The sequence below is a fragment of the Mugil cephalus genome, chromosome 9, assembly GCF_022458985.1.
Source record: "Mugil cephalus isolate CIBA_MC_2020 chromosome 9, CIBA_Mcephalus_1.1, whole genome shotgun sequence".
Lineage (NCBI taxonomy): Eukaryota > Metazoa > Chordata > Actinopteri > Mugiliformes > Mugilidae > Mugil > Mugil cephalus.
The window spans coordinates 8,088,681-8,100,285 of NC_061778.1; the positions used below are offsets into that span (position 1 = coordinate 8,088,681).

Here is an 11,605-nt window from a genome sequence, read left to right on the forward strand (position 1 = left end):
CCTGTGTCAAAACTGTTGTTGCAATGAACTTTGTCTCCAATGAAGTGTCTGCTTTCTGCTTTCTGGATTGCATTATGAGATTTTCCTGCATGGCCCCGCCAGAATTTCCAAGTCAAAATCACCACCGTATGTTATTCCTCTTATTTTCACTTCAGTTTTATTTACGGAGAGGCAATAATAATAATCAAAATTGTCTGAAGACACTTCCAAGAATCAATGACAGAAAAAGTGACAGGAAAAATCCTAGATGGGACACATCTGCTTGAGATGGATCGGCTAGGGAGACAGAAGAAAAGAGAGAGGAAGAAGAAAGAAGCATAAGGAGACAAATTCATGCATACATCTGGATAACTCTCCTGCAGCAAACACGCTGTAACATTATGACTGACTTGTCATAATCACTGTTGATATCACTGATAATCTGGCTGAACCTGCCAGATGCACACACTTGTGTGGGCAGACTTTCTGTCATGAACTTGAACAAGTCAAGACAAATGACTGTCGACCAACGCTCTCGGATCACACCTGCCGGTGTACTGAGATCTACGTGTCAGTTTCACTCTTCTCATTAATGTCACACAGAGTTATATTTTACAGAGTTTCTGTATGTTTCTGCTGTATTTCATTTAACGTGTGTGCCCTCATTGTCTGTTGCATATAAATGAATATATACATATATATAAATGTTGTTTTTATTATTATAATTGTTGTCGGGGACTGACAATATTAAGCCTGTTCCTGTGACTTTGCAAATGGATTTGTTTTGCCGTTTGGGTAATTCTGATTTCGTCGTTTCATTTGTCACCTAAAACAGAGCAGCTACCCTGAACGCAGCACAGTGACGTATGTTGACGTTCGCAAAAACACCTCTGACGTGCTGCGTTCATGGGCTAAACTGGCAATCGGGACTCGGCGGGGTAACTCTGCGTGGTTCTCCCTGGGCTCTCGTAGTAACTGTGGTGGGTCCGTGCTTGAATCCGGTTGCCGGTGTCCCGCAGTAATGGACCGCTGGAAGGGCAGAGTAGCGCTAGTGACCGGGGCCTCGGTGGGGATCGGGGCGGCCATAGCCAGGGAGCTGGTCCGGTGCGGCATGAAGGTGGTGGGCTGCGCCAGGGACGTAGAGAAAATACAGGTTTGAAATCAAGTGAAAACTTATCTGTCAGCACTTTCCATAGAGTCACCGTCCACAGCTATCAGGAAGTACGGGGTTGCACTTCAATTACTTCTATTTATCCTATTTTATTCATTACTTTTAGCTTTATTAAAGAAATGACTTAACTCTTATTTTGTGCCTCTCAGTAACTTTATTAAAATTTGCTTAAGGATGCAAATGCACTAATATGTCTCTGTAACAACCAGTTATATATATATATATTTATATATATATTACATACACACAGTATAATGGTGAGCTGTGTCATGTTTACGTAAGCTTTGAGAAGATGTTGGTCATTTATTTACATGAGTGAGCATGTGACACGTTTGCTTGCAGTCACGTGACTTTCATTCAACGGATGTTTAACCACAATCGCCACAATAAAACGCTTGTAGCGTTGAAAATCAACTTTAGTAATGTTTCTAAAAACTGTGTTTAATAAAATATTAAGTTTGTAGTTTAAAGACAGGGAGTTATAAGCTATATATATATATAAGCTATGTATTTATGATGGCAGCACACAATGTTTCTGCTGTGAACTGAACATAATGCTGCATGGCACTTGTGCATCAACCAGTCATATGCATTTTTTTTATTTTATTTTTTTAATTTTTTAAATGCAAACCCTAACGTCAGTTAGCATCAAGAAGCATCAAGAAGCCTTTGAGGGCATTCGTTAGCAAACTATCTAACTTAATATAGGAAATGTAACACTTGTGAGTATTTGTGCAGACTCATATTTTGTTTTAGTGGACAGGGTTTTATAATAATGGCAGCTTCACTACTAAAGACCGCCTTCACTACCGTCATAAGAGTTTTATGAAGTAAAACATTAAAGAGGAAGCATTAAAGTAAAACATTGAAGAAGACACACACTGGGACTAAATTAATTACATGGTGAATCATTTTCAGAAAAATCTGCTGATGATTTTTTGGTAATTTTGTAAATATGAAAATCCAGCATTTAAATGCCAAATTCATAACTGTACTTAAAGACACCTTGTGATTTTCAGAAACTGGCAGCCGAGTGTCAGAGCGCCGGCCATCCTGGTGTTCTGGTGCCTTTCAAGTGTGACTTGACCATAGAGGAGGACATTCAGACGATGTTCTCGGCCATCAAGGCGCAGCACAAAGGCGTGGACGTGTGCATCAACAACGCTGGCTTGGCGCATCCGGAGCCGCTGCTGAGCGGGAAAACCAGCGGCTGGAAGAACATGCTGGATGTAAGAGCTCAATGTTCATCTAAATCTGATTTTTGGATTAAAATATGTGAGAAAGTTGTGTTTTGATACCACATACATTTCTTTTCTGTTTGCAGCTGAACGTTCTTGCCTTGTCTGTTTGCACACGTGAAGCGTATCAGTCGATAAAAGAAAGAAACGTCGACGATGGCCACATCATAAACATAAACAGGTGTGCATTGATAATCAAGGTTGTGGTTCTGTTGAGTTAATATTTAATTATCAGATAAACTTATTGTTAAGTAGTAAGGTCATCTTTCAGATTCTCTCGACGACCTTGTTCACACCTGGTATCTTTATTACAGCGCAGCGGTGAACTTATTGTGTGTTTTATTTTTAATCTGGGCATCGTGCCTCACGCCCCTAAAATACCTTACGGCAGGTAAATAAATAACTTAACGTCACAGCCTGTTCCACATTATACAACATTTCCCCAAATCATGACACACGTACAACAAACAACTGTTCAAGGTCCTGAAACAACAGTAGAGATCCGTTAGAGAAACAAGCTGTTAAAATATTCAACTGCTCCCCAAATGAGTTTATTTGCATATAGAACACGAACTAAGACCAGATGCATGTGGAGACACATTTAATTCAAGGTTCAAGTAAAAAAAAAAGCAGTGAAATTATTATTTCTAACAACACCTAATATAAAAAAAAAAAACAAGGTGCGAGAGAAATCTGTTAGATTAACAACTGGCTTAATCCCAAAGGTTTCAAATGCATCCTAAATGAGTCTTGGGTATGTTCACACCTGTTCTTGGAGCTAGCCATTTGTGAAAACGTTTGACTCGGGTTGAGAGGTTTTGCTTAAAAATGACTTAAATTAATTATAAAAATGAATTCTGCTGATACATCTGGATGCTAATACAATAAATATGGTTTTCATAGAGCTGCTGACACCTAATTAATTCAGAATCTTACCAGTGCTTTGTCCTGAGCTCATAAATCTTCTTCTGTTGCAGCATGAGTGGACATCGTGTAGTTCCCAACTCCGAAATACATTTCTACACCGCCACCAAGTACGCAGTGACGGCCCTGACCGAGGGTCTGAGGCAGGAGCTGCGTGAGGCCAACACTCATATCCGAGCCACGGTAAAGCTTCAACACATTCAGACTCCAGCTATTCAACCATCACTATCGGATGTCTAAGTTTACCCCTCGTCCCCTCTGTCTGCAGTGCATTTCTCCTGGTGTAGTGGAGACTGAATTTGCTCCACGTCTTTACAGCCACAATCCAGATAAAGCGGCTGCTTCATACACTAAATTTAAGGTAAAATGTTATTCCTTCATTCATTGAGAACTGGAAATCCCTAGAAGGATAAAAAAGGTATTTAAGCACCTGTTTTTCTCTCACAGGCTCTGGAGGCGATTGATGTTGCAAATGCTGTTCTCTACGTTCTCAGTGCTCCTCCACATGTGCAGGTAATTTATTTCTCTCTTATTTTCACACTGTTTTTGAACTTTTCTCTGTGAATAGTGGTGGTTTTACCAGTAATGAGACAACTTTTCTTTCAGATTGGAGACGTTCAGATGCGCCCAGTGGAGCAGGTGTTTTAAAGATGCACAATGTGTCGACTGAATTTCCATACTGACAAACCCTTCATGAGATTCGTTTACTGCAAAATCACACAAAGCAGACGCTTTATCTGAATAACTTTTTGTACAAACATTTGTACTGTAATTTTGCAACAAAGCTTTGAATTAAATCTAATGATTAGATTTGTTGCATTTCATCTTTGCTGTTCCATGATTGCATGAAATCTTACATTTGGTAACTTCATTGTTGCATATAAATGGAAAAAAAATACATATATATATATAATATATATATTTAAAAAAAAAACAGAATATTTGTGCGTTTCTGTTTGTTCTTTGCTGTTGTCAGGGACTGCTGGCCCTCGGACAGTTTCACATTATTAAATCTGGCCCTCCTTACAAAAAGGTTGGACATCCCTGGGTTATATGAACAGCAAGCAAACATATGGGGAAAACATGGCACCAGGATGTACTATGGGAGGAAACGAGTTGGTGGAAGAAGTGTGATGTTTTGTTTTCTGCTGGGACACCTTGGGTTCTGCTATTCATGTGGATGCTACTTTCACACATACCACCTACATAAGCTGCAGAACATGTTTCATGGAAATGAAAGCGTGTACTGTACCCGCTTTCAGGATAATACACGTTGCTGTAAAGTAAAAACAAACAAACAAAAAATGGGTCATGAATAGTTTGAGGAACACAACAACAAGTTCAAGGTGTTGCCTACAAATTCACTAGATCTTAATCCAGTCTGTGGGATGTGTAGGACAAAAAAATGAGATCTGTGACGGCTCCACATTCCAACTTGTAACGATCTGCTAACTTCTTGGTGGCAGATACCATAGCACGTCATACCTAGATGAATCAGGACAAGTTTAGAGTACGCAATACTAGGCAGGTGGTCACAATGTGAAGGCTGTTCCTATAGCTTTTATATTATATTTTGTATGGGCAATGAAGCCAGAAATTAATTTGTTTTGCCGTTTGGCTAATTCTGACTTTGTAGTTTCATTTATCTCCTAAAACAGAACTGAATAACTATTTTCCTACAGTTGTCATCTATGGAGTCAGAACAGTGACTTTAATATTTGTCAATGAAGACAGAATATTTGGCATTGTAACAAAAGTTTTCTGTCTTCATGATGTCTGTTTTTTCAGTCCGATTGGTTTTCAGTTTTGATTTACTCCATAGAAAATGTTTGTTTGTGTTTATGTATTGGAAGTGCATTAAGTGTTCACCAAAGTCACTGTCTTTCAACTTCTTGAGGTTTCATTCCAAGTTGTTTTTCTAATTATAACCAGTACAAACCAGTGAAGTAAAACCTTGTTTAACTTTCAGTTTTAAATGATTGAATTTTAAGATCCGTTTGACAAAACATTTCTAAAAAGGTTGAATATTGACATGCTTGTTAGGTTGGATTAACTTTTTGACCATTTCTTGATGAGTGTTGATGTTTCATGTTCGTTCCATGAGAGACTGGCGACCTGTCTACAGTGTAACCTTAGACTTAGACTAAGACAGACTTTAATGATCCACATGGGAAATTGTTACATTGTTAATTATTACAAAAATGAGCTGTTATACAGCTGGATAGAGTTTGGAATAAAAGAAGTTGTGTAGCGTTCACTATAGCAGCAGAGCTGAATCAGTCCCCTGGAGAATGAGCTCTTCTGTCCCTTTAGTGTTTGGTGAAGTGGATGGGATGGATTGTCCATAATGGAGAGCAGTTTATCCAGTGCCCCCCTGTTCCTCACTGAGACAAATGTAGCCCTGCAGCCTAATGACAGCTTGGATGAGCTCCAGCCCCCGGCAACCCTCTAAAGAAGAGGTACCTAATACGTTAATCGCAGGTAGATCAATCAGTCTTTATTTCAGGCTTGGATCGGTCCATATGAAAAAAAAAAATGGTGTTATATCTTTATTGCAACATGCCCACACATCCACAGTCATGCACAATATCACCATATCAAGACAGTGCAATAATTTTTCTTCTTAGAATATTAAAAACAAAGATGGATAGAGCTTTAAACACTGTAACAACAATTAATATTTTCAAGACGCAATCCAAGTTTGATTGAGGGCAACGAGGACAACAACCGCCATGGACTAAACAAGTAGTCCTCTGACTACAGTGGACATGATTCACCCCACCGTGAATTCTTTCTTCAAATGGATTGAACCCAATCGGTGATTGAGGATTTGGAGTATTTACTAAAAAAAAAAAAAAAAAAAAAATTGACAAAAGTTCCTCTACAGGTTCTGATTCCGTTTTTCAATTAACACTATTTTTATCACTATCAAATCTGCACTGTGCATTAAGTTGTGGTCGTGCATTTGAGTCGTCGGTTGAGTAAATAAGTCATGTCAATAAGACAATATATGTGTGCGTGTATGAATGAAGAAAATGCCTGTGTGAGTGTTCAAAGTGTCAGTTAGATAACAAGCATGCATAAGTCCCAGTAAAAGGAAACTGGATGCTCTAATAGCTCATTCCATTACATGAAATAGCGACATATTGCAACATACTCTTTTATGTCCCCCACTCCCTAAAAAGTGTATAGATCACAGTTTTTGTCTCACTTGGCTTCCTCAAAAAATCTCCATGCCACACTAGTAGGTTGAGGATCTCCAGGCGAAATGGTTCCATCCATGTCATGTTTCGGTAGCGACAGGCAGCAACAACCTATTTTATAACCTGAAGGTGCGTTCATGCGTCCCTAAGCCACTCCCACTTAAACCCTCCCCTACACTCCAAAATCCTGCCAGTAAGTTGAAACTGAAACACAAAATATTGAAACTGAAAAAAAAAAATTAAAAAAAAAAATAATTAAAAATAAAAATCTAAAATTGAGAAACAGTGAGACGGGAAAAAAAGAAAGCTAACTTTCGTTACAAAGCCACATATTATTTCCAATGCCAAATTCTTTTTTCAGCGCCAAAGATTCTATTTTCAATGCCAAAGAATAAAGTCAGTGTTATGGCACCATATACAGGTACCCTGGACGCAGTTCAGTGACGTATGTTGACGTTCGCAAAAACACCTCTGACGTGCTGCGTTCAGGGGCTAAATTGACAGTCGGGACTCGGAGGTGTGACTCAGCGTGGTTCTCCCTGTTGTAATAACTGTGGGGAGTCCGTGTTTCAATCCGATTACAGGTATCCCGCAGTGATGCACCGCTGGAGGGGCAGAGTGGCGCTGGTGACCGGGGCCTCGGCGGGGATGGGGGCGGCCATAGCCAGGCAGCTGGTCCGGTGCGGCATGAAGGTGATGGGCTGCTCCAAGGATGTAGAGAACATACAGGTATGAAATGAAGTGAAAGTTTATCTGTCACAACTTTTCACAGTGTTACCGTCCACAGTTATCACGAAGTACAGGGTTGCACTTATATTATTTCTCTTCATCCTATTTTATTCATTAGTTAAAGTATAAAGCTTTAAATAAGCTGTGTTTTGTAAAGTATTAAGTTTGTAGTTTGAAGACATGGATTTTTCTTTTCTCCAACTTAACTCTGCTGTGATGCATTTTTCTGAAAAGGGAATATATACATATTTATTTTATTATTATAAAAAAATGCATAAACTATGTATTATTTATGATTGCACTTATCACTACTTGACGCCACACATGTCAAATCGTAGCTGCCCTCCAATGCTCCAACCAGTCCTATGCATTTGTATCACCAGATAACTTTAAACAGTCACCAACTAGGATCTAAAAATATATTTTTTGATCCAGCTTGATCTTGATTTGAAAGATTAGATACTGATTCATAACATACTTGAATGGATGTTTTTAAATACATTTTTGTATTGCATATATGCATTGTGTAATTTTTAAAAAAAAAACATTTTTATTCGATTTTCGGTTCAGATACAACAATGCTTGACACATTCAATGTATCCAGATAAACTAGAAATGTATATGTATTAGGAAGTTTGTCTTACAGTGTATGTTGAGAATAACAATTAACTTAACCGCCAGAACTAATGGTAAAAAAAAAGTAAAGTAGGACATATAATTAAAAAAAAAAAAAAAAAAAGAAAAGAAAAAAAGAAATACATGGATAAATAAATAAAATTTAAAGAACGGTGACCTTTATTGAAGTTACAAATAAAAAAGAAAAAAAACAAGAAAACAAGCAAATATTCTATAAATAGCTACAAGGTTTTGTTGAAAATTTTACCAGGATGCGCAAGTGAGATCTAACCTTCTCAAGTAAAACAGTTACAAGACTGGAATGTTTCTAAACAAATTGATAATGAATCGAGACCTTGACCCTGACCTTTAATCGTGACTTGAAATAAAATCTGTTGAACTGCACTTCAACAGCATCCGTTAGCATCAAGAAGCCTTTGGCGTTATTAGTTTGCTAACTTCCTAGCTCAATATAGGAAACGTAACACTTTGAAATTGAAATCTGAATTGAAATTTAGCTTTATGGATAGAGTTTTACAATAATGGCAGCTAAACACAAAGACCGCCTTCACAGCCATCATAAGAGTTTTATCAAGTGAAACATTAAAGAAGAAGCATTAAAGTAAAACATTAAAGAAGATGGTGACTGAATAGATCACATGGTGAATAATTTTCTTTTCAAGTTTCCATGAAATCAGCAGCTGAAAATGACTCCACTTAACTTTTTTAAGAAAATCCAGCATTTAAATACCAAATTCATAACTATACTTAAAGACACAGTTGATTGTGGGGTTGAGCTCTTTCCTTGTGATTTTCAGAAACTGGCAGCCGAGTGTCAGAGCGCCGGCCATCCTGGTGTTCTGGCATCTTTCAAGTGTGACTTGACCATAGAGGAGGACATTCAGAAGATGTTCTCGGCCATCAAGGCGCAGCACAAAGGTGTGGACGTGTGCATCAACAACGCTGGCTTGGCGCATCCGGAGGCGCTGCTGAGCGGGAAAACCAGCGGCTGGAAGGACATGCTGGATGTAAGAGGTCAATGTTCATCTTTGGAGTAAATATATGTCAAAACAACGCTTTGATACCACATACATTTCTTTACTGTTTGCAGCTGAACGTTCTTGCCTTGTCTATTTGCACACGTGAAGCGTATCAGTCGATGAAAGAAAGAAACGTCGATGATGGCCACATCATAAACATAAACAGGTGCGAGTTTGTTTACTCATGCTGTACATTGATAGTCAAACTTAAGGATCTGCTGAGTTAATATTTAATTATCAGATAAACTTATTGTTAAGTAGTAAGGTCATCTTTCAGATTCTCTCGACGACCTCGTTCACACCTGGTATCTTTATTACAGGAGAGTTGTCTGCCACTGCTTCAAACAGTGCAGCGGTGAACTCGTTGTGTATTTTATTTTTAATCTGGGCATCGTGCCTCACGCCCCTAAAATACCTTACGGCAGGTAAATAAATAACTTAGCGTAAGAGAGTCATGACGCACATACAACAAACAGCTGTTCAATGTCCTGAAACAACAGCAGAGATCCATTAGAGCGGTGGCTCTCAATCTTTTTTGGGTCGTGACCCCATTTTGCTGTCACATACAAACAATCTCTCATATAATCATGAGCAGCATCTTTAACTTGATACAGTGAAGATTTGAAAGAATTTAAGTGCTTCTGTTTCAGCTTTAGTTTGACATGTCTTATATGTATTAATAATGTGTCTCTGAACTAAATAATGAAATAGTTATCACCTACTGTCAATCACGTCATGGTCATGTCACCGTTACGTTTTGCACATTGCATACTTAACAGCAGTGATGTTCGATAAATACACCCTAATGTGTCTGGTTAATCAAAGGAAAGTAGTGTATTTTCAAATCACAGCTTCATAAAGAATACAAGACATCCGAGCCATTTATTTATTTTAAACTCTGAAGTATATTTATATTTAATGATACAAATTTGTGAAACAGTTTGAAACACTAAAAAATTAAATGAGTAAAATACTAAGACCATTTGTTAATCACTTTTATACCATATAACCCTAAGAACCACACCGAAGGTTTCAGAAGCGGAACTCAAGTCACGGTGCGGTCACTGATCGCGGCCATGATTCAAGATTCAAGATCTGTGCCAGCTCAGATGTTTTATATGCTGCATTTTATTTGAACTACTTTCACTTTCACTGGCTCCTCCAGTGAGCAAACATATTCAATACCAGTATTTATCATTGTTTCCTGTTTTTTAATCTAATCTTATTTTATTTTATCTTATGTTTTTTTTTTTTTATATAGTGTTTACTTTTTTGTGTTTAACAAAGCTACTGTGACAAAGTAAATTCCTTTGTGGATCATTAAAATCTGTCTTGTCTTGTCTTGTCTTGGTCAACAACAACGCTCACCACTAATTAATGTTTGTGTATTATTTCATTAGTAAATGAAGTGAAACCTTTAAATTACTGGCATTGGTGAACCAGAAGATAAGTTTTGCTTAAAAATCACTTAAATGGATTATAAAAATGGATTCTTCTGATACATCTGGATGCTAATACAGTAAATATGGTTTTCATAGAGCTGCTGACACCTAATTAATTCAGAATCTTACTCGTGTTTTGGCCTGAGCTCTTACATCTTCTTCTGTTGCAGTATGTGTGGACATCGTGTAGCTCCCAACTCTGACATGCATTTCTACACCGCCTCCAAGTACGCAGTGACGGCCCTGACCGAGGGTCTGAGGCAGGAGCTGCGTGAGGCCAAAACTCATATCCGAGCCACAGTAAGGCTTCGACACTGTCTGTCTGCATTAAAAAGTACTTTCCCCTCCACACATTCAGACTGCATTGTGTTTTGATACTAAAAACACCACATCACCATGTATTCAACCATCATTATCTGATGTCTGACCTCATCCCCTCTGTCTGCAGAGTATTTCTCCTGGTTTAGTGGAGACTGACTTTACTCCGCAACTTTACAGACACAATCCAGATAAAGCTACTGCTTTATACAATAACTTTAAGGTAAAATGTTATTCCTTCATTTCTTCAGAACTGGAAATCCTTAGAAGGATAAAAAAGGTATTTAAGCACCTGTTTTTCTCTCACAGCCTCTGGAAGCGATAGACATTGTAAGTGCTGTTCTATACATTCTCAGTGCTCCTCCACATGTGCAGGTAATTGATTTGTCTCTTATTTTCACGCCGCTGTGTCACATGTTTTTGAACTTTCCTCTGTGAATAGTGGTGGTTTTACCAGTGATGAGACAACTTTTCTTTCAGATTGGAGACGTTCAGATGCGCCCAGTGGAGCAGCCGCTTTAAAGCTACACCATGTGTCGACTGAATTTCCATACTGACAAATCCTTCTTGTGATTCATTTACTGCAAAATCACACAAAGCAGACACTTTATCTGAATAATGTTTTGCACAAACATTTGTACTGTAATTTTGCAATGAAGCTTTGAATTAAATCTAATGATTAGATTTGTTGCATTTCCTTACTGCTTTTTAATTTTCTGAAATGTTTTTATCTATGTTATTATTATTATAGTATAGTCTTTCATCTGTACAATAAGAAATTACCCAATAAAACAACTCTGAAAGATTATTTAGAAAATATTTGATCAAAAATATAGATTAAAAAACTTACAAAATCTGTAAAATAAATTAGTAAAATAAATGGTTGTTTTACTAAGTAACATTATAGTGTACAAAAAAACACATTGAAATTACTTGAAAGCAATAA

At 37.7% G+C, this 11,605-nt stretch overlaps 2 protein-coding genes across 2 annotated transcripts; both read left to right on the top strand.

The window, feature by feature from the left end:
• The first annotated feature begins 869 nt into the window (after positions 1-869).
• LOC125014138 (dehydrogenase/reductase SDR family member 11-like) lies at positions 870-4,122 on the top strand. Its single transcript, XM_047595201.1, has 7 exons — positions 870-1,132; positions 2,170-2,379; positions 2,475-2,569; positions 3,366-3,495; positions 3,581-3,673; positions 3,760-3,825; positions 3,919-4,122. Exons 1-7 carry the CDS (start codon positions 1,001-1,003, stop codon positions 3,958-3,960), a joined length of 768 nt encoding a protein of 255 aa, XP_047451157.1. The 5' UTR covers positions 870-1,000; the 3' UTR covers positions 3,961-4,122.
• Positions 4,123-6,992: 2,870 nt separating this feature from the next.
• LOC125014139 (dehydrogenase/reductase SDR family member 11-like) lies at positions 6,993-11,330 on the top strand. Its single transcript, XM_047595202.1, has 7 exons — positions 6,993-7,244; positions 8,678-8,887; positions 8,971-9,065; positions 10,512-10,641; positions 10,790-10,882; positions 10,969-11,034; positions 11,140-11,330. Exons 1-7 carry the CDS (start codon positions 7,113-7,115, stop codon positions 11,179-11,181), a joined length of 768 nt encoding a protein of 255 aa, XP_047451158.1. The 5' UTR covers positions 6,993-7,112; the 3' UTR covers positions 11,182-11,330.
• The last annotated feature ends 275 nt before the right edge of the window (positions 11,331-11,605 follow it).

What these genes read in the sequence shown, in the direction of transcription:
- LOC125014138 (XM_047595201.1), top strand. Translation starts at nt 1,001, where the DNA reads ATGGACCGCTGGAAGGGCAGAGTAGCGCTAGTGACCGGGGCCTCGGTG. An exon ending in GGGACGTAGAGAAAATACAG is followed by an intron (nt 1,133 to 2,169) that starts GTTTGAAATCAA and finishes TGTGATTTTCAG; the next exon opens with AAACTGGCAGCCGAGTGTCA. An exon ending in GTGCTCCTCCACATGTGCAG is followed by an intron (nt 3,826 to 3,918) that starts GTAATTTATTTC and finishes CTTTTCTTTCAG; the next exon opens with ATTGGAGACGTTCAGATGCG.
- LOC125014139 (XM_047595202.1), top strand. Translation starts at nt 7,113, where the DNA reads ATGCACCGCTGGAGGGGCAGAGTGGCGCTGGTGACCGGGGCCTCGGCG. An exon ending in CACATCATAAACATAAACAG is followed by an intron (nt 9,066 to 10,511) that starts GTGCGAGTTTGT and finishes CTTCTGTTGCAG; the next exon opens with TATGTGTGGACATCGTGTAG. An exon ending in CTTTATACAATAACTTTAAG is followed by an intron (nt 10,883 to 10,968) that starts GTAAAATGTTAT and finishes TTTCTCTCACAG; the next exon opens with CCTCTGGAAGCGATAGACAT.